The 22,842-nt window shown below is 39.3% G+C and overlaps 1 protein-coding gene across 15 annotated transcripts in view; it reads left to right on the top strand.

Moving 5' to 3' along the window:
• Positions 1-22,842, top strand: part of NCKAP5 (NCK associated protein 5) — a 986,396-nt gene that overhangs the window by 788,455 nt on the left and 175,099 nt on the right. For all 15 annotated transcript variants that reach the window (XM_074399885.1, XM_074399884.1, XM_074399883.1 and 12 more), the window contains 2 exons: positions 1,607-1,645; positions 9,751-9,870. In XM_074399885.1, the coding sequence (XP_074255986.1) occupies positions 1,607-1,645; positions 9,751-9,870 (159 nt within the window). The remainder of the gene's footprint in view (positions 1-1,606; positions 1,646-9,750; positions 9,871-22,842) is intronic.

Genomic DNA, 22,842 nt, shown 5'->3' with positions numbered 1-22,842 from the left:
TTGCCAATCTCACTGCCAGCTGTGAGTCTTTGAAGTCAAGGATCATGGCCCAATCATCTAGCTTTGCAAGTAGATACTCAGAAAATTTATATTGGATTAGTGAGGGAAGAAACGAATGAAACAGAGTGTCTTATATCTGGGATGTTTAATTATTCTGATTTAGTCTTTCATGCTGTCCATTTCAGTCATCGTATTAAATGTTTACAGTTTATGTGTTGGCCAAAAAATACCACCCACTTCACCTGTCCACCTTAATATTATCAGCAGTCGCCATTTGGCATCGTTTCAAGGTAATAGTGAAGTTGAGTAAGTAATTCTATGCAAAGCGTTTTGAAATCTGCAGCTGAAGAAATCCTAGCACAAAGACATACAGTAATAAGGAATGGTTACCTGGAGAAAACGCCAGATACTGGGAATACCAGGAACACATGGTACTGGTTTTACATGTGGTCCTTAGCTGGAATTCTGTTATAAGCCCACTCTTAAACCAATCACTAGAATTGCCAAGATTGGTTTAGATTAATCAAGTTTCACAGCCTTGGGCTGAGGAGGGATTTAGGTTCTTCTGCAGTCCCAAGCTGCCTGATACTTGAAGAAAATGAGGTCCCTGAAAATATTACTAAGAATTATATTTGATTGTTTACTGGAAGAACCTCAAAATAACAGTGACTACCTTATTTCTCTCACATAGAAGTTTGGCAGACAACATAGCGCCACAACATCATCAGGACCAAACTTGTCCTATTTCTCTGTCCAAATATACTTAATATGTGACTTTTGTTGTCAGGGTAGCTGCTGAAGTTATAGCCATTACTGTACTTCCATTCCTAGTCAGGAAGAGGATGAAGGGTCAGCCCCCTTCTCCTTTGAGACTTCCTCTAAGCCCAAAAAAATAGTCTGCTTATGTCTTTTGGCCAGAATTTTGTCACATGGGGACACTTAGTTACAAGAGTGGCTAGGAAATGCAGTTGAATGTGCCTAGCCCAAATACATTAGGTTTGTTACTCAGGAAGAAGGAAAAAAAAAATGGATGCTGGAGTAAACAACTACCAGATTCTATTACAGGTAGCAACAACAAGGGGGTGGCATAAGAGAAAACATTGACGATGAAAGCAGGGCATATAGGAAACAATGAGTTGTCCCTATTCTTGACCATTCAACCTATCTCTCTTGCAAGTAATGTTAAGCAGTGAAATAGACAGCAAAGGAATAGGAAGGAGAGGCAAAGGACATTGTAAATCAGCAAAATGTAGAAACTGTGTACAGATAATTAGGACTGTGTTTTGCACTATATCATTTTTTAGCCTTCTTGGAATATATGAAGGGATATCATTTCTCCAAATATGGAAATGTGAAAGTCAAGGTATGAATGATCTCTTAAGTGTAACCATCTTAATTAGCAACAAGGTCACCTTTGGAGAAAGCAAAATATTACCTAGAAGGATAGGCTTATTATGAAAAGAATCAGATCTCTGGATGTAGAGGAAAGAGGTAAATGAGGAGCTAATTAGCTACGATAAGCTGTGATAAACTTATTGGTAAATTAGAGTTGGTGCATATAAAGTCTCATTATTATGAATGACAACTTTTTCTTTATTTTTTAAAGGTAGCCAACCAAGTTGTTCAAGCTCTGCTTACTCAAAAGGTAGGTCACTTTCTGGTTTTGTTCTTTTCAAGGCACTTATGCAACTATATTGTAACTCACGTTGTTAGGCTAGAAAATTGTGATTGATAGATGCAATACTTTTGCATTTATTCACTTAGTGAAAATTGTATGTGTTTTAGATAGCATATGAGGTAACATCAGTGGCCAATGGAATTGTATAAAAAATTCAAACCTTTGGTAACGTAATAGGAAGCCTTTTAAAGATGAAAGATTTTTCATGTACCCAGATGAGTAGCAAACCCATAGTTTTTATTTAGTAAATACAAACTTCCCATAAGTTGTGAATTCTCTCAATATCTATAAAATGAATATCTTCTTTTGGACAGCATTAACAGAAATCTAAAATTCAGCAAGAGATCTTTGAAGTTAGGAAAGTTATTTAATTTTGCTAGTTCCTCCTCTTTAATATGGGAATAGCAATTCCCACCTTCTGGAACTGCTGTGGTGATCCTACAAAAGGAAGCATGTAGAAACGGTTACTACAATAGTATGTGGTACATATAAAATAATGGTAACTACTGTGCCAAAATTTCCATACCTGTGCATTTGCTGCCTTGTCATTCTGCCTTCAGACAACATAATATCACATCTAAGATCTAGCTAAGCACGGAGAGTAAATGCAGGTCAATCTTGCCCAACTTTGGCTGTTTCCGTGAATTGTACAGAATGTTTTCCATCTCTTGCCATGATGTTTCTGAGAAGCTAAATTTTAGTTCCCTCAGATTTTGTTTGCTTTGATTTCTGTCTGTGAAATAGATCCTTCTTCTCCAAAAGAAACTTTTAGATCCTGCACCATATTCAGGATGATGTGACAAATGGCAGCAAAATAATTTATGCCATTTTGATTTTTTAATTGAAAATAATTTTATTAGCAGTTGACTGCTTCTCATGGAAATGCTTAAATGAATATTCTTTGCAATTTATATGATATAGGCATTTTGGTAAATTATTTTTCTAGACTTTCTTCCCTACTACTTCTGTCAAAATGTCACAGTTCCATCTACAAATAATTTTAACTGCTTTCAGTTTTACACTAACATGCATAAATGAAGAGATTTGAGTATATATATGTAGAGCTAGAATTAGGTTCCATTGTGAGCAACAGAGATCCGTAATGCAGTGGCTTAAATAAGCTAAAATGTTAGTTATTTCTCACATATAAACCAACAGGTAGGCAGTACAGGACTAGAATGGTAGCTCTGCTTCATAAAGCCGATGGGGTCCCTAGCTTCCATCTCTGTATTTCATGGAATGTGGCCCCATTGTCAAGGTCACTTTATGGTTCAAGAAGACTATGCTAGCTCTAGTCATCAAATCCACACATTCCAGCCATCAGGAAGGGGGAAAAAAAAGCTGAGGAATATGAAGAGGATAAAGGGCATACAGCAGCTGTCTTTTAAAGAACACAGCCAAAAGCTTTCATACGTTACTACATACCTCTCCTTGAACAGATCATAGTCACACAGCCATGCCTAACAAATCCAGTGAAGGTGTCTTTGTTCTGGGTGTGTGCCTGGCTGAAATTACTGTGGAAGAAGGTGAGAAATAGATATTGGAGGACAAATTGTAATTGCTGCCACAACATTTTTTAATGCTTTTTCTTTTTCTAAGGCTTTAATTTCTCAGTTTTTTTTTTTTTTTTTCCGGTTGGAAACTCTATGCTGACTTAGTTATAAACCTAAGGAATGGAAGGGAGTGCTGTTGCAGCTCTGTGCACAACTGTTGAAAGAATCCTCAGGCCTGCTTTTGTTAATGCTGCCTCAGGAAAGAGACAAGGAAGCCGTCTGGTACAATAAAAAGGAAAATGGGACCCTTTAGGTCAGCCACAAAGCAATAGCTACACAAATCCAAGTAGTAACTAGTAAACAGATAAATCTACCTTGGTACAGTTAAGCAGTGAGATGCAGAAAGACGTGCTACTGTGAGATAGCTTACCTCAGGGACACTATGAGGCAGAAAGAGATGCTGGGGGCTTTTGGAGATTCCAAAAGAATCATGTTCTGCAGAAATGTGTGCCTCCAGGCTTTAGGGGGACTGTAAAATGGCTGTAAAAAGACTAAAATTTCTTTTTAATTAAGAGCACTTTCTAGAATATACAATATACTCCAAATGCAGATGAGAAAACTAATCTCAAAAAGGAATGTAGCTAGCAAAGACAAAACAGAAAAAGTCTTGAGTGATTTATCCAAGTCACCAGAAGATCCTCGAGGTGAGATTATAGGCATCACTGTGCAGTTTTAGAGTATGACATTAGTTATGACACAAAGGCAAATCTGCTCTGGCTTCAGCTCTTCACTGGGCAACCAGAAATGCATTTTTCATGACATATCATGAATTGGCCCAGACAGGCATCCTGAAGTACCAGAGTCTACTGATATGATAGAAAAAATTTTTTTCCATGAACTTAGCAGTTTCTGTTCAGTGTGCCTAGTCAAGTAATTCAGTTTATCTCAAAAACCTGTGGATTCCCTTAAGTGAACAGACTGTACCCCTTTGGAACAATAATACAAAAGTGACCATATTAAACACCAACTTTCTTCCTTTGATGCCTCCAAATCATGGGTCTAAGTCTACAAGCAAAATCAGTAATTCAAGTTAAACTAATATTTTTATCTGAAATATATCTTATCTTTATTATGTATGAAGTTTTGGAAGTATCCTTTAAAAGGCAGCTCCTGAATGCCCTTTATCCTCTTCATATACCTCAGCTTTTTTTTTTTTTTTTTTTTTTTTACACTTGCAGAAAATGTAACTTGCCTAGGTTCTTCAGTGTTTGGGGTTTTTGTTTTTTGTTTTATTTTGTTTTGCCATTAAGCAAAATATGGAATAAAGGCATATTCTCTGCAATTATTTTCATTCATATTTGTAATCTCAGGTTTATCTGCATGTTCTTTGGAGGAACCACATATTTCTATGGTGTGTTTTCTTCACCGTCATGGAATAAAGCTGGGTATGGTGGAATCCAACCACTCAGGCAGAAGCAGAAAACAATTTTATAGCTTGTAGCTGAGAAAACTCCCAATTCCTACCTATTTTGCTTGTAGAGGGGCAACTGAATTGTCTGTGTCTACTTCTCTAGCCATGGTCTGTATGGTATCAGGCGCTTGTTTATATTTAGCAGGCATTTACGAGCCATCACCCCCCACGTGCAGCACTTTAAATGCACTAAGTCGTTTTGTTCTCAAGGCAGCACTCTGAGATAGGACTAAAAAAATAATTTGCTCATCATTTCAATTGCCAGGCAGTGGCAGGGCCCCTGCTTTGACTATGGCTGTTGCAATGCCAGTCCCATGCTCTGACTCACTCCCTCTTTCTTACTCCACGATCCCATTCGGTCACTTGTTTTTCTCACCGTAGTTCAATAGGACAGAGAGAGTTGCCATGAAAATCAACAGATGGATTGAAATCCAGCATTTAATTATGATCACAGGGAATAAACTAAAAGAGCAGGGTAGCCACAGGAATTCTTAAAACTTCTGGAAGTATTGCTGATCTTCTCTAGCAGGAAGAACATTTAGAGTTCGACATGTTTGGAGTAAAACTGACCCTGTATATTTGGGGTTAAACTTTCTCAAAATGTTATTTTTAACTTCCAAATTTCCCAATTTCAAGGAGCCTTAGTGAGCATTTAATCTTGAGATTGTCCACTACCTTTGGTAATGGACTCAATTGACTTTAGTTACACGAACTGTTTAGCCATCACCCTTAATAAAAGTGGTTTAATCTGAAGGCCTTTAGGGTGGAGACTTGCAGTATTCATTTTGCCACAGGACTCACTACTTTCTGTGCAGTGTCCTGGTTCAGTCACACTTTTATGTCACCTCTCTTGCCTTTTGGTTATTTGATGTGGAAGCCCTGGGTCAGTCTGAGACGTGACCAGCCTTTTCCAAAAGTGGCTTTTCTTTTTACAAAAGTCTCAGCATTTGGGGCACAGATAGGGATGTATCCGTGAAAACTACCAGGAAGGGGTGTGACCAAAGAGGCTGGTAGTTTTGGTGGCCATTAAGCTTCAGGGAGGGCACAAGGTGGCACTTGAAAAGTCATCCCATGAAGCTCTTCAGAGATACAGTCTTTTGAACAAAAGCTAGGTTTTGTACAGTGCCTTAGTTTACAGATGAGGTAACAGACCTAATCAGAAGCAATCACTTCTTCAGCATCCTGTGGACAATGAGGACTAGAGCCCCGGCCCTCTAAGCCCCAATTCCATGTATTCCCATGACAGACACTGCCTCTGAAATAGTTATACCACTATCACTTCATTTTTACATGATAAAATCAGATTTAAATCGTTTTTAATGACACTCCAGTGATCATGTTAGCATATATCCTGCTTCTAAGCAATCAGCATTTTAAAAAATGTACTTCAGCCTAGAGCTGATAAGGATTTTACTCTTCAGTGCGTAAAGTAACTGTGCTCCTATAGGTAGTATACAGCAGTGGGTCCAGAATCATCTTTAGCCCAAGCACAGGGGGAATTGATCAGGATTACAGTGTGTGGATCCCCTGGGAAATTATGGTTTGGGATCATTAAGATGCACAGGAGCCCATTAGACCAGTGTATCACATTGCTCAGCTGTAATCCCTCAAGTCTCTGTTTCCAATTGGTAGTAACACGAATAGTGTAAGGAAAACAGGTCTGGGTATTTTCTTGGACCCAAACACCACTGTACCTTTTTTGTTTACGTGATATGAAATGTAGTCAAATCTTCGGCATTATTCCTCCATGATAAATATTTATGTTATGCCCCCTTTTTCTTACCTGAAGACACAACCTTGTATTTTTAGTGATGTTCTTTTCTGGAGAACTGATACATGCCACGAAGTCATAGAAAAAAAAAAAAAGAAGAAGAAGAAGAAGAAGAAGGGTTGTGAGAGAGGACACATGCTACAGCCTCTCCCTTGAGCCATGATCCCAGACTATGGCACCTACCCAGAGGAGAGTTGTTTTGTTTGAAAAAGCCTTCCTTGGCGAGGCTGTTCTAGGTCTTGCCTCTGAACTGGCAGGGTCAGAGTAGCTGCTCTTGCATCCAGCCTAAATGCATCATGCAGTCATGCGTTCCTTTATGTCAGTGTGTTCCTGTTGTGAGCATAGAGGAAGCCAAGGCAGCCAACTGCCCCCTTCGCCCAGGTGCCACAACAGTGGTCAGAGAAACAGTTGTTTCTCTATATATATTCATTCTGATTGTGTTTATGCATATGTACATAGACACACGAGTGTTTTTGTTTACAGTTTCTTGGGAAGGTAACTGTCTGGCATAAGTTACTGGTAATCCACAGCTTGTCTGAAGAAAATAAGAATATTGAAAACAATGCAAGTGATTCTTTCCTATCTACAGATTTTCAGACCAGCTCATTTCTGTTTGTCGATGGCCATCAGATCAGTGTCACATCCCTAAAGCCTCTGTCTCCCCCGCTGCTGTGTGCTGAGTTGGATGTGCTAATAGTGATGAACAGAGTTCTCAGGGTCGATAAATTGTGTTCCCACTAATGAACTTTTACCATACCTTAAGTAATAGTAATGGCCTTTTGAATTTCAGTACTTGTGTAAAGACTCTCTGTAAAGTATATTGATTTTTTTCATTCTTTATTTTTGTTTCATTTTTCCCCATCTAAAGAACTCTTTCAAGGTGTTCTCAGTGTTGCTGCTAAAAATTGTGGTTGCTGTTGCTTTCAGGTCCACACCCCCTCCTCCTTTTTTTTTTTTTTTTTTGTGTATCCACACTGTATGCTCCTGTTTTCATATCCCTATATTGCAAATGAGGATGATTGTGTTTTCCCACCCAATAGGTACATTAATATTTATCTGTCTCACAGTCAAGTTTTATTAATTACTTAATTAGCCATACTAAAAACAATCGTGTTTGGGAGCAGAAAGTGTTATGTACATGCTAAGAACAAAAATCAATGTGAGACACAGACAGAGGTTGAATTCTAAAGAAAGAAGCAAGTTTCATTTTTTTTTCTTTTTTTGGGAAGGGTTTTTTTGAGATTCTGTCATACAGGCTGGAGTATAGTGGTGCCATCTGGACTCATTGCAATCTCTGCCACCTGGGTTCAAGTGATTCTCATGAATCAACTTCCCAAGTAGCTGGGACTACAGGTGTGTACCACCACACCTGACTAATTTTTGTATTTTTAGTGAAGATGGGGTTTTGCCATGTTGGCCAGGATGAAGTTTTACCTTTTAATTTGAGCAGTGAGTGGGTCCCCACAATGGCCTCTGCCAAATGGTGCGTGTGCTCAGGAGTATGAAATGCACACTCCTGATCATGCCCTGCTGGATCTTGCACTCTTGCACTTTATTCTGAACATGACATTTCTTTTCTCTGCTCTCCATTTGTAGGCACGGATCAGTTGAAAACACCCTATACATAAGCTTTACCCATTTAACTAACAAATGCAAGGAGAGTTGAAACTACAGTAGACCATACACTGGCCTGTTTCTTTGCCCCCTTTAAATAGAATTAATACTACTGGATAAGATGATGCATACTCATCAAGCCTCAGAGAAGGCTTTACTAGGGAGATCTAGCTTCACCATTAGGTTGATAAAAGGTTTTGAACAGGCCCAGGCACCTCTGTCACTTGTATTTAGGCACAGAGCTGTGGCCTGGGCTCACCCTTGCTAACAGAGTCATCAGCCCAATAGCTGCCCCATGTCAGAATTCATAAATCTTTGAAATAGAAGTGTTGAGAAACTTTAACGTTCTTTATCACGCCAATCACTGGAGAACAGAATTTGCCATCATCATCCGATTTAGCAAAATAATAGGTGATGGAATAAAAACAATGTAAGAGCAATATGCTTGTGTGGTTATTTCAGTATCATCTTGTGCTTGCCTTGTGAAAAAAAATACGTCCTGTAATTGACGAGTCTAGAGCACAAACGAGAAAATGAATACACAGTAATATATGCTAAATGTCACAGAGGAGGCATTAAGGACTGATAGGAGTTCAGAAAATGGAGCAGGTTTTGAGGAATGCCAGGTAAAATGTCAGAGAGGTGATCAAGTTTGAACTGGACTTCAATCAAAGAGCCAAATGTGGGCTGAAAGAAGAAAGTGGCTAAGAAAGAAAAGTAGTGGAAGGAAAAGAGAAGGTAGAAGGAATGCAAAGAGCTTGAGAGAACAACACGCCAGACCTTTCTTCTCTGCTTGATAAGAACAGAAGACTTTTCTTTTTTTTTTTTTTTTAACATCAGGAAGTAGTAAAGATATTTTGAAATGTAGAAAAGGGTCAGCTTTTGAAGAACCTTGAATGTGGGCTTTATTCTACCGGGTTTGTCTTGAATCCCATCAAAGAGGGCATAGGTATTTAAGTACCATAAGTACTTTTATAGCAGTCAGTTTGGAAGGCAGTTCTTATACCTCAGCTTCCTCTATGAGCTGGGAAAAAGGTCTCTGTGGTGTTTGAACTATTCAAAAAAGCTGCTCCAAACAGATGCAAGAATGAGCTTAGTGTGCTTCTTCCCCAGCACCGAAACCAGCAAGCCCCAGAGGATATGGAAATCCACGAGTTCAGAGGATGGGCAAGTTGCAAGTGGCCTCTTAAAAGCCATCTCTTCTGAGTTCCTTCTCTCCCACTAAATGCACCACTGACTCTATTAGCCCCAGCGCCGAGAATTTCAACTTGTTTCAACAAATGACAACGAAAAACTCCATCAGAAATGATAGTTTCTTTAGCTCATCAAATCTCTATTCACTGCAGAAACGTTGTTGTTGTCCTTGTGGTCTGTGCTCTGTGATTGCTTTTATAAAGACAGTGAAAAGGCAAAATATATAGGTGGAAACTTAAATTGACTTTATATCGCTAAGATTTACTGTCTTCAAAAATAGCATGCTAGATTAATGTATTTCTGATTTCAAGGTGCTTTTTTAAAAAAAAATTGGTCTTTCTTGTACGTAATAATTCTATCAGACAATGGTCTGTGGAAGAAAACGTTATATGTGATTTATTTCTGGAGGCTTTGAAGAATGAAAATACTGTTTTTTACTAACACATGTGAGATATATAAAATATGGTTATAATATGCAAAGATATCCTTTAGTTATAGACTTTTTCCTCCTTCGATGTGTTTGTTTTAGGATCTAAGGGAGGAATGTGTGAAGTTGAAAACAAGAGTGTTTGATTTGGAACAGCAGAATCGAACACTAAGCATCCTATTCCAACAGCGAGTCAGACCCACTTCTGATCTGCTCCTCCAGGTATGTGTTTATCTGGAAAACAATCTTTGCTACTGAAGTGCTACAGGAAGTTACCTAAGTTTGGAATTTGGCAACATCTTCATGAGCAAGGCATATTGCATCAGAATCCCAATTCTTTCCTCTCTCAAGAGATGTCATTAAATTTGAATGTGTCTTAAGTTCTTGACTTTAAAGCTACATGCAGATAAGGAAATACACTAACAAAGAATAAACAGGTAAAAGGGACAATCAGAAGATGTTCTGTAGTAAACTAAATGGAACCATGGAAAAGAGTTGGGAAATAATTGATTGCTTTGGGGACCAGCATTAGTAATCTTGCATACTGTGATAAGCAAGGAAGGATTTTATTTAATGCCAAAGCATATATCTTTATTTCAAACTCTTTATAATCAAAAACACACGTGGGGTTTGTTTTTCTTTCAAATCTCTCTCTAGGCAGAGTTCCTTCTTATAACAGAACGCCTCCTGTTTCTATCTCAGTATTTTTCCAGGTTGTCTTTTTCTAAGTGCTCTCACTGAACTATTTTTTTTTTACTTGCCTTCATAACATGGAAAGCTGTGGAAAGACAAGCCATTTGAATCCATTTGAAGCTGTTCCTGACGAAACACTAGAGAATATGTCCCACTGCAGGGAAACACATGAATGGGTAGAGGGGTCTGGAGGACTGACCTTTGCTGTTTCCGATCTTTGTGATCCTATTAATGTGTATATTTGCTCAAACAAGCTCCCATAAGCTTTGCCCCAAGCCCTTCTGAGGCTAATCTGTCAAAGGCTGCATTGAGCTTTCACGGGGGCAGTGTGCAGTGTACAAAGGGCAGCCCACTGTGTGGTCTGATTGGCGAAGAGGAAGGTCCTTCTTCAGCCTCTGGTCATCTTGGACTGTACTGTCCAGCACTGTAACCACTAGTCATATAGGGCTATTTAAATTTTAATTTTAAAAGTTTAAATTAAAATTAAGTTCCTATGTCCAACTAGCCACATTTCAAGTCATCAAAAGCCACATGTGGCCAGGGACTACCTTCATTGGACAGCACACACGGAGAACATTTTCATCACTGTGGAAAGCTCTATGGGACAATATTTTTCCAAATGATCCAGACCGTGTTGCTAATTTACCCTCTGAATTTTGGCATAAAAACCTTAGGACTCCTCAGAGAAATAATAGGAAATTGTAATTCACTTCAGAGAAAGAAAGATGTTTCGTAAGCTGAACATCAAAATGTAATTTGCCCCCCAAATTAAAATAAAACAGCTCTCTGAATTATAAAATAGATCTCATCTCCTAAATTAATTTCCTCTCTGCCATTTATGTTTGAACATAATTCATAATTTATGACTCAAAAATTGTGTGGGGCAGGAGGAAAGTCATCTATCTCTATTCTGTTTTCTGTTCCTGACCACCATAAATATTTGTCATAGGGGATCTTGCATTTATGAAAAGTTGTGTTTCTTTTGCAATCTCAAAATCAAGATTCAATACTAGAATTACCTTTAAAAGCTGTTGCATGTTCATGATTTTTTTCTGTTTTGCCTGTTGTAACTTAAGGCTTTTTTGAAGTAGGGTTTAAGGCTCTACAGACCATGTTTATGAATTATGATCACTTATTTGTGTGATAAACACATGTGCTATGGATATATAAGCTTTTCGTTCACTGTCACAAATTTCTTAAATTCATACCTGAAGATCAGGGGATGATGTATATGCTAACAATAGAAATCAGTGTTTATTCATTAGGTGTTTTCAGCCAACATACTTCATATTTCTCCCTAAATAGTACTCCCTTTCAGAAGCCATTCTAATTTTAAAAATATTTTAAAAGATGAGCTGTTAATAGTTATGTGAAAAATAATGATATAAAGTATGATAACTGCCCTGTTAACATCTCGGAGCTTATAATCACAGACCGAGGACATCACTGGCTTTTCAGATGGTGTGTTAATTACTTCACTCATAACTTTTCATTTTCTGATAATACTTTTGGGTTTAAGTGAGAAACAAAATATATACAGTGGTGTTAAAATACAAACATTCTAAACTTGCTTTACACATATGGATGCTTACTCATGTGTTGAGTGAAATAATGAAGAAATAATAATTCATTGTTCTGGAAAGTTATTTAATATAAACCTATGAGAGGTCTATGCTCTCACTTCTTCTTTTGAAGTTTTCCTGGCTTACATGAATGTTGAGGTCCAATGCAGTCATGTGTTCCAGCCCAGTATGTCTGAGAAGATGGTGGATGCAGGCAGCAAATCCACCAGTATGCCCCTTTTCTGAAATATTGTAGAACCTATAGGGGCTGCCCAGGGCCTACTAATTCATTACAGCAGATTTCTAAGTAGTTTTTTGCACTTCTTAGAAGGCTCCATTAGTTATCATCTGCTGAATACAGCCTAGTGATTCTCTCATTCCAAAGCTACTACCTGAACAGTAATACAGAAAGAAGAGTTATGAACACGCTGTGATTTGGGTAGACAGATTATAAATAGTAGAAGGGAAAATAACTTATAAGAAACAGCCAATGCTTTGTTCTTTAAAAATACAGAATAAGAGGTTATATGGATATCATTTAGTCAATTCTTCTGTGGAAGACACAGAAAGGGAGAGCTCTGGGGGTTAGTTGACAGATTCTAGTAAACTTACAAAGGGAGCTAGGTCCATGATGGAAATAAGAAAGGCCTAAGCTGAAAATTAAGATCTTGAGATTGACAACAAACTTCTCTACTGATTTCAGTTTCTAGAATGATTTCTCTGGGACTATGGGTGGCAATAAATCAGATTAAGAAGCCCCCCCCCAATAATAAAATCAACATTGGAATTAAATTCTAAGGAATTGAGATGGCAGGATAGCAAACAAAATCCAAAAGTAATGGTTCTTACAGGGACTGGAATCTCTAAACTCATTTGAACCTACTTGTACCGATTCACTGATGCTCACCATTTCCTCTTGTAAATCACAGGGAACAATATCCTCAACCTAATGAATGTTGGCAGCTAGTGAAGCTCTCTACCAGGTGCACATATTTCTCTAACCAGTTAAGCTGAATTCTTGCCAAGAATGAGTTATTTTTGTAACTCAGTAGGTCTGCTACAGTAGTTTTTGTGATCAAATTAAATATAGGTGTCTGGCTGGTTCATGCCTGTAATCCCAGTACTTTGGGAGGCCAAGGCTGGTGGATCACCTGAGGTGGAGTTCGAGACCAGCCTGACCAACGTGGAGAAAGCCCGTCTCTACTAAAAATACGAAATTAGCCAGGTGTGGTAGTGCATGCCTATAATCCCAACTACTCAGGAGGCTGACCTAAGAGAATTGCTTGAACCTGGGAGGCAGAGGTTGCAGTGAGCCGAGAGCATACCATTCCACTCCAGCCTGGGCAACAAGAGCAAAACTCCATCTCAAAAAATAAGCAAATAAAGATAGGTGTCTAACTATAAAAAAAAAAAGTTTTGGGAGATCAGAAATTGTCTTAAATGTAGAACAATTCTGCATGCAAACTGCTTTTCAAATGATTTTAACTTCATGTACCATTGTTAAGGAAAACGAAAATTAGGAACCATAGGTAATGTATACAGTTTGTGTTGATGCCAAATTTAAAGAAAAGATACTAGAAGATTCCAGCAACAAAAAGATCTCTGAGCAAAGCAGCAGCCTTGGCCCTACTGAAAATGTCATTTACCAAATACATCATAGTACTTACCATGTGTCAGACATTATTCTATAATCTTTAGAGCACTCACCAATTTAATCTCTATCACAGTCCCGTGGGGCAGGACCTATCATTGCACCCATTTTACCAGTGGGGATACTTTGGCATAGACAGGCTAAGTCCCATAGCTGGTATTTGACAGACCAAGGATTTAAACCTGAACATCTGGTGAAATAAAGTCCCCCTCTTTTGCCTCCAGTCAGTGCCCCCTCTGCATGGAAAATGAATGGGTATGAGGACAATTTTTCTGATTCACTACTCTTAAGTGACATTTAAATTAACTGGCTCTCCTGGGATTGAGTCGGATCAGAAGGCTTCTGCGATACAATCCCAATAAGGAGCCTACCATCTTTACACATTTCTGAAATGTGGCATCTAAGATTTTCCCCTCCCTATGTGTTCTGTCTTTGTCTTGTTTTGGACACCTGTGTAATCATCCTGATAGGATATTATTCTCATATTTTTAGCCTAAGACAATGTTTTCTTTCCTTTTTCATCTGATATTTCAAAAAGTTCTACTCATATCCTTAGGCCAAAGTAGGAAGAAAGGAATTTTATAGAGTAGATTACTTACATCAACAGTGGAGGGTCTGACAGCTTAGAACCAAGGTGCAAAAATTTGCTGTTACGTCTTAGAATGCGGACTTTTTGTTTTTGCTAGTGTTTTATACTGTTATTTCCAACAGATGAGAGGATTTTTACATTCTACTTGTTCCTGTTTTTTTCTCCTCTTAGTCTTTATTTTCAGTGTAAATCTATCCATGAGTCTGACTGGCAAGTCACTATTCACTTTCCTCTCCACCTGTCCACAAGCTGAGCATCCCACTCTGAGATCCAGCGAAGGGCCACCCCAGCAAGGGGCTATCCAGGGCCTTAGCAACCTTCACTAAACTTTTCCCATACTGAAGTTCATATAGTATCAGTGGCCTATGCCACAGCTAAGTGTCTTGTGTGAAACTGTAGAATACTAGCTTCCATGTGTGGGGGTCATCCAGTGCAACCCACAACCCATGTAATTAGAGATTTCTTGGTAACCTTTAATTTAGTAGCAATCTCGTTGAGGATAAGAACTATGCTGAATGTTGCTTTTCATCCATTTGCATATACTATCGCTGTTTATTTTACATATTCAGTGCATGCTTGTTGATGGCTTTGCAGTTAGTTGCATATACTTTTTTCTAAAACTCAGTTTGTTGGGGAGGAAATTCCAACCTCAACAAGATTCTAATCTTCATGGTGAGAAGACCATGCCATCTTCTGTCCACATATGTTTATTTTTGTATCAAAGCTCTAGGTGCCCGATTCATATTTTTCCAGTTTTTTATTTCTGAGAAGCAGAGATTTGTAAACATTGACACTCTTTGCCACCTTAGAACTTATTGTTTTGTTACGAACACAGCCATACAGAGCTACCTGGAACTGATCAATCATGTAAACAACCAATACGGAAGCATCTTCTCTAGGATATTTGGTCATTTGGAGAAATTGGAAAATGTTAGCCGTATTATACACATTTAAATGTATGCATTTTGCTTTTTCAAAACATCTGCCTTCGGGGTGCTTTCACATGTATGTGGCTGAAGAGAGACAAAAAGATGAAAAGAAAAAGGACTAGTTAAGCAGGCAGCCTGTGGTGAGAGCAGCAAGGGAGGGGTAAGTGAGTAAAGAAGAGGGTTAAGAATGAAACTATGGTTCTTGAGTTTTGGTGATGGAAGCTTTTCATTCTGATCAATTGTGACCTCTCTTGAGACACAAACTAAGAAGGAGTTGGGAGAAAAGGCAAGAACATCCACACAAGTTTGGAGCATCTACCTGGCTTTCCAGGCTGCTGGGATATAAGTTCGCCTTACGAGTTTCTGGAATGGATTAACTCTGTCCCTCAGCTATTTGTGTGAACCAGCCATGGAGGTGCCACCAGCCCTGCCCTACAAACCTGAGATCTAATTTAGAAAGACCCACAGGGCGACAGGAGGAGCAGCCAGTGATGCTTCAGGGATGCTGAGTAACACCAGGGCTCAGATGGCAGAGTATCCACTGGCGGTGAGCCTGTCATCCTGCATCATTACAGAACATTAGTGGTTTTATTATAGGCACTGGTCAGACATCAAAACATATGGAGAATGTACAGCAGGGATTCTGTCTCATGCACTAAGCACTGGAAAGGTTAACCCATCAGACGTGTAGAAAGTGTCGCCTTTGAGAGGTAAGGGACGCTTTGAAAAATCACACAGTTCCTGCAGGGCAGGGCTTTCGATGATGAGATGTAACATGTGAGGCTGGTTTGGGATCAAGTAAGAGCTATACAAAAGATGAGAAAGAATTATCAGGGTTATGGCAAGATGTGATTTTTCCCTCTTCATAATATGCCCAAGACCTTCTATAGACTTGCTTCACACTTCAACAGCCTCATTTTTCTTTTTTTCCTGACACAAATTCTTTACTTTAGCCAAGCAGAAATACTTTCACTCCACAGAGCATAACATAGGTTTTCCTTCAACTGTTCCACTTTGTTCAAAATACATTTTTCTGTTCAAAATGCTACTCTACCCCTGCCCACCCCACCCCTGCCCCTCCTCTTCATTCAATTACCAAGTTGGGAGCACCCAGAGCAATGTCAGTGCTAAGAAGTCCACGACAAAATGCATTTGCTCAAGAGCCTGTGGTCTACAATTAAGTCTCAAAGTGAAATGATGTGCTAAAAGGCATGTGGGAAGCTAGAGCAGCCAGGCAGACAGGCGTGGGGCAAATGGAACCCAGCTCTGCTTGCAGAGGGCTCTGGGGAAGGCCCAGCAGAGGAAGCCATGCCTCCATGTGACACTAGGCAGACAAGAGGAAGTGTAAATGCCATCCAGAAAGAAGACATTGTGCAAAGGCATAGGAAATTCTCTGCCTCACAGTCTGATTTCTAAATTCATATGCTTTGGAGGTGCTCCTGGAGTAAGATCACAGTTCCCCGCCCCACTCTATCTTCTACTCACACCTTGCTCACTAAGTCCCAGCGGTGTTGATATGTTACTTTGTAAGTATGCTACAATTCTTTTTGCATACCTTTGCTCTTCATTCCAAAAGCAACTGAGGGGTGTATTTTCTTTTCAAAACACCCAGGGCTTACCAGTCCATGCATCATGACTAAATGCTGTGTTCCCATCAGCATTATCATGGAAGGTATTTGTGGTCTGTTATAAGGAAATCAAGGTACGATTCCTCTTCTTTTCTCGCTTGATTTGGCTTTTATTTTCTTAGGGACAAAAACTTGGTCTTGACTTTTGAATCCTCCCCATACACAACTTGAACAAACGTGAGCCTCAGTAAATGCTGAGTGAACTAAGGATTACGTGAAACCAGGCAAATGGAAATGCTTGTAGCAGAGGTACAGGGAGGTGGTTTCACAAATGAAGTAACTCCGAGGGAGGGAAGAGAAGGGAGTGAGAGCACCTCTTAGGGTGTTGTGTATTTAAGGTGAAGAAGGAAGGCTTCGGAATATTACATTTAGATGGGTCAGGACAATTAGTGGAAATTATCTCTCCTTTTAAATGAGTTTCAGATGTTTTGTATTTATTTGTTTTATCTCTTCTTGTTGCCAATGAGACTGTAAATATTTGTTCTATCTTGGAATTGTTGGCTCCTTAAGCTGCAGAGATTGTATTACATGAATGTGCCTTTGGTCAGAGGGACCAATGTTTTCATATGGTTTCATGGGTTTTTATCTCCCCATCCCACTCCCTCTTAAATTTTAAGTAACTTAATGGAAGGCACCTTTCTATTCTTCATATCCTTCTAAAATTAGATAGCTGTATTAATTGTATTAGCATGTATTCATTGCTTCCAAGAGCACATGACTGGCTTCCCATAATATGTGTCAACGTGTATTATTATGTGGTTGGCTCTATATAAGCCATCCTCTCACCAAACCAATGAAAACTCTCATGCTCTGAGATCAGCTGTCTTAAGGGGCTAAGGAGGGTGAAGGAAACAGGAAAGGACGCTATGTGCTCTGCAGCCAGCCCCAGCCAGTTTGGCCCCATGGAAATGCTAGTTAGGTGTCATCATAGCTTTGAAAATTTTAAGAAGTTAGAAATGCAGACTTTGGCATGCAGTCTCTCGATTTTTAAATATTGGCTAACACCTAGTTCAACCATTTCAAGACACTGAGGAAACACATTAAGGCAACCGTGGACCAGGATTGGCCTGCCACCTGCTTTTGTTTCTCTGCCCTGGAAATGGTGGCTCTTTAATTTAAAATGTGGTGCATGTGCTCAGAACACCTGGGCACTATGCTGTACAATCATATACATGAGGCAGCCGGAATACATTGTTTTATTCATTATTTCAACAAAAATTCATTGAGCACTATGTCCTTGGCAGTGTACTAGCTCCTCAGGACACAGAGATGGTTTAGACACAGAGTTGAAAAGGTCATCATTTAATAAGGAGACAGATAATATGAACAAACAGTTGTTCCGTAGAGTAGTAAACACAGCAGAAACATTTACCATCCAAGGTTCTCAGAGGAAAAAGTGATGAACACTATTCTGGGTGTCAGAAAAGCCTTCTAGGAGGCCGTCACAACTAACCTGGACTTTGAAGGATAAATAGAAGTTTGTTAGGGTAACAGAGTTTCCAAAAAGCAATCTGCAGACTAAATTCAAGAGTAATACTGGAATTTATATTTACACTGATCCCAAGTCCTGGATTTAATTATAGCCGTAAGATTATAAAATTGTCTTACCCTGATTGGGCCTTGTTTGGCCTTCCCAGCCTCTTGCAACAATATCAGATTAACTCATCTAGCTCTGTGGGAAAACAAGAACCTCCAGGAGCATCATGCTGGTGAATTTTCTGTCACTATGACCTTCAACAACACTTCTTTCTGGCTTTTTAACTGAAGAAAAGTCTAGTTAAACTGAATTAAGAAGTCTAATGGAAAAGTGAAGAGCCCTCTATGGCTAAAGTTTGTTTTAAGGATTTCAACATTAAATAGAGGTTCAAACCCTGAACATAAATCAGCATTATATTGGAATAGACTAAGTGATTGAAGTGTAAATTCAGGAAATGCACCTTGTAGCATGGAACATTCAGGTTATATATATTTTTTTCATATTTCAAACATATAAGAAAACCTGATTATCCTGAATTTAGTAAATTTCATGCAGTAAATGTTTATCATAGTAACCTTAAAAACTCCCTTAGTAAAAATTATTATTAAGCACTACATTTTCATTCTGAATTTTTGATAAATAGAAGGATTTGGGAATGCAAGGGACAGAAAGCACTGAGAAAAGAATGTTGATGTTTACCTGGGGATTTGATTATGCAGATTAGAGCATTAATTTCTTGGAACTGGAAATTGTGGACTGTCCATTGCTATCAGAAGATGTCACACCAGGGAAATCTTATTCCTGACATGAAAAGATTAAGTAACCCAAACTCTGACATGAAAGACCAGTGTTTCCAGAAGTGAAAAGCAATTCTGGCTTTGTTCTATCACCTTTCTTACCACGAGGGTGCACTTATTTAAGAGCTGCCCTGATGCACTAGGAGCAGTTTTCTTGAAATGGCCAGTGATTTGCAACCTGCCACAGCTCTTCAGGAGACTCAGGAACAAGTTTTTAACCTGTCAGGATGCAGGGAGGAAGGATGTCTTTGAAGTCCTGAATCTTGGCTGGATGGGTCAAGGAAGGGAGGGGAATGAGGGGAGGGTAGATACCAAGGAGGCAAATAGGAGAATCCAGAATCTCTTAGCAAAGCCAGAACAGGCTGAGCCTCCTTGGGAAGAGAACTGCAGGAGGTCCACTGAAGCCCCATGCTGCCTGCAATGGCCAGACCCTAGAGGCAAGTGGGGTTAACCTTCAGTTGTACCTGGCCTGCTGCACCCACTCAGAAATACATTAGGACTGGTCTCAACAGTAGCCCCCAAAGTGATTAGGGGGATGAAGATAAAGATTCCCAGGACAAGTACTCTCATATCTTAATGCCTCTGGTTTATAGCTTACACCTGGCTGCACTGGAACAGTTGGGCCAGCTTCAAAGGCAAAAAGACACGCCCCACTTTCATCAACTACCCCATATACAAGCACACACAAGCCCAGGTCAAGTTTTCAAAAAGCCTAATAGAAATCTCCAGACAGGTGAGATGTTAGTGCACCTTTGTGAAAGTGGGAGACCCAGGAAATGTTGCCAAGTCTGCTGTTCATAAAGCCATCTTCACGCAGTTGCTTTCTAGCAGACTTTTCCGCCTTTAAAGCAGTTTGTATGTCTTAGCTGGATCAGCTTCTGTCCATCACTGTCAGCCTAATGTCTCAAAATCGCGAACTCTAAAAAAAATGCTTGACTTCTCTGAAAAATCTGAAAGGCCATCCACCCACAAAGAGGCTCACTGGAATGAGGGCCATTGCCCTGTATGTCAAAGACCCTGATAGGAATCTGATGCCACTGTGACTCACTGGTGACCTGAGAAAGGCCACGCAAGCATGTCGCCACTGCCTCCAGTCATACTCTGTGATTGATAAATCTCTGCCCTTTCCTACCTCACAAGTGGGAAGGCAGCAGTATCAGCAGAGTCCCTGTAAAATAACATAATTAAAAGAAGCATGAGAATCTTTGCAAGAGTCTCATTAGGAGAAGTAGTCCATGCAGTTCTATCAGGTTAACACGTGTTGTACTAAGGTAGCAAAGTGTATCTCTGAAACTGGGTTAGCTGAAGGCCAGTGTGGTCAATCTGGCATTTCCCAAACAGATACCTGGCAGTTACACTGATAAAGCTTTGAGTGTCTTCCATACTTTTTTAGCAAGCAGAAGGCACCTCACTGCATCCTTACAATAGGCCCCAGGTATTAGTGCTGTTTCACAGAGAGATGAGCCCCTAGAGGCTGCAGCTTCTTCTTAGCCAGGGTTCTTTGCTGGTCCAAAGCTTCCTGCCTTAAATTACCCACTTCCCACTTAGGCCCTCATTTCCAAAACTCACTTCACGTCTTTTCCCAGGCTTGCACAAGGAAAGGATATTGCCGTGGCATTCAACAAATTTGCCAATTAAAACACATTTAATGGCCTGTTGGGACTTGGCAATGTGCTATACTTTGGAAAAATCAAGTTAAATACATTTGGGTGGTGTTCTAATAATCTGAGTTATAGACAACACTGTTATGGGCATAAGATATTTCCCTGAATAAGGACATGGATCTAATAACCTAGTAACATGATCAAATCACTTGTTCTGGAAACATGTTTGTGCCAAGGAATAATAGAATCATATATTATTATATCTCAACTTTCAGATCATAGAATCTACCCTCCTCCGTGGTCATTGGACACTCAGATTGATACTTGCCTTTTGCAAGGTCACACAGTCTGTTTAGAGGAGAGTAGTGGCTCAATTCCAGGAGTCCTGATTCTCAGCATTGTACCCTTTCTACTATGCCATGCGGGTAATACATTTGACATTTACCACAATTAAGGAATAGAAAGACCTTGGCATGAGAAATGTGCCTTCAGTCTAACGAGCAGCTTTGGGAAACAGTTCAGATGGAGTGGACTGACTAAATCACTGAAGTCCAAGGAGGCATGTCAGGTGGACGAGAGACGTAGGAGAGAAGTTAAAGGCTACTGAGATCCAAGCAGGCTGAGATTCACGTCCCTTCTCTACCACATGTTGCCTGGCTGACCTCAGACCATTCTTAAAACGTCTAGGACCTTAATATTAGAAACTAAGAAATGCAGAAGTTCTTTTCTTTCTCTTCTTGTGAGATTTGTGGCCTGCATCTGTGTGGCAGGGAAATGGGGAGGTGGAACAAGTGATCTATTTGTTCAGCACCGATATCTGAGAAACTGTGGTCTGAGTGCATGAGATATTGGCCCCCAAATATGCTGTATTAAATCAGTTCCTGTTTTCTATTATTGACTTGTTGGATTTTCCTAGGAATTTTTATTTCTGGGGATTTTCTAGGGACATTTAACTCTAAGTAGATCCTTATGGGCCTTTAGCTCAGTGACTTGGAGTGAATGTTTCAGCAGGAAATATGTATGGGATATTTCGGAGTTGGAAATACCCTGGATTAAGCAATCTATTTAATCTCGTGGTTAACTTTCATAAAGAGGAGGAGCCATGGCAGGATCACAGAATCCTTTGAGTATCTGAGCAAGACAACAGCTTTTCTTCCTACATACAGAGAGAAATTAGCTTGTAACTTCAAGATATTCGAGGACCCCACAAAGCCTGCCTATTAAATAAGAAACTAATCCCTTAATTAAGAAATTAATCCTGAATTAAAATTTAATCCATGATGATCATCTGCATCATAACTGCCCTTTTACCCTTTTTCATTCACATTGTGTTGGACGCTTTCTATTTCATATTGTTTCTTTGCTTCCGGCCTGTTTTTAAATCTTTACCAAGTATGATAGATCCTGAATACCCATCTTTGTAAATTCTAAGTACAAATCTCCTTTAAAAAACAGTGGTTTTTAGCTTTTTCTTTTCACTTTTTAAATTTTATTTTATTGTATCTTTTGAAGACAAGGTCTCACTATGTTGTAAGGTCTCACTACATTGCCCAGGCTGGAGTGCAGTGGCTATTCAAAGGTTCATCACACCACAGCACAGACTCAAACTCCTAGGCTCAGGTGATCTGTCTGCCTCAGTCTCCTGAATAGCTGGGACTGTAGATACGTACATCACGCACAGCAAGCTTTTCCTTTTTATGATTGCTTTTCCCTCCCAAAGAGCTAAATAGTGAATGGAAGAGGATAAGAATCATCTTTTAGAAATCATATCATATAATAGATATATTTATGTTGTGAAGAAATCAGAATTTCAAAATAGAACACATTATATACTTTTGGATGTGAGATGCTTACAGATGTTTTCCAATAAGCCTTGCTCATATTTCATTGTTACATTTGACATTGTTCAAGACAGGCATTGAGATCCTTGAATTAACGTAAAGATCTCATAATGATATGAGTGCAAAAAGCCATTATCATTAATGATGCAGCAGAATTTGCCATAAAAATGAGAAAAGCTGAAATGAAAGAGGTAATCTGCAAGCTGATGCCTCGAATGGAGAATAGTCTTCTCATTATAATGTTATGTCCGTTTCCAAAAAGAAAGAAATAACTCGCTGCCTTAATTCTGTATCGGGATAGGACATGTGAGGTGTTCATGTGTGCCCTTTGTGCATCTGGACGGATTACCAGAATTGATTGTTCACTAAACGATCAGACTGCTCATTTCAGTAGCTAAATTTTGCTTCTGGTCTCTGACCAAA

The sequence above is a fragment of the Saimiri boliviensis genome, chromosome 5, assembly GCF_048565385.1.
Source record: "Saimiri boliviensis isolate mSaiBol1 chromosome 5, mSaiBol1.pri, whole genome shotgun sequence".
NCBI lineage: Eukaryota > Metazoa > Chordata > Mammalia > Primates > Cebidae > Saimiri > Saimiri boliviensis.
Note: the sequence above shows the minus strand (reverse complement) of the source record. Positions and strands in the feature narration are given on the sequence as shown.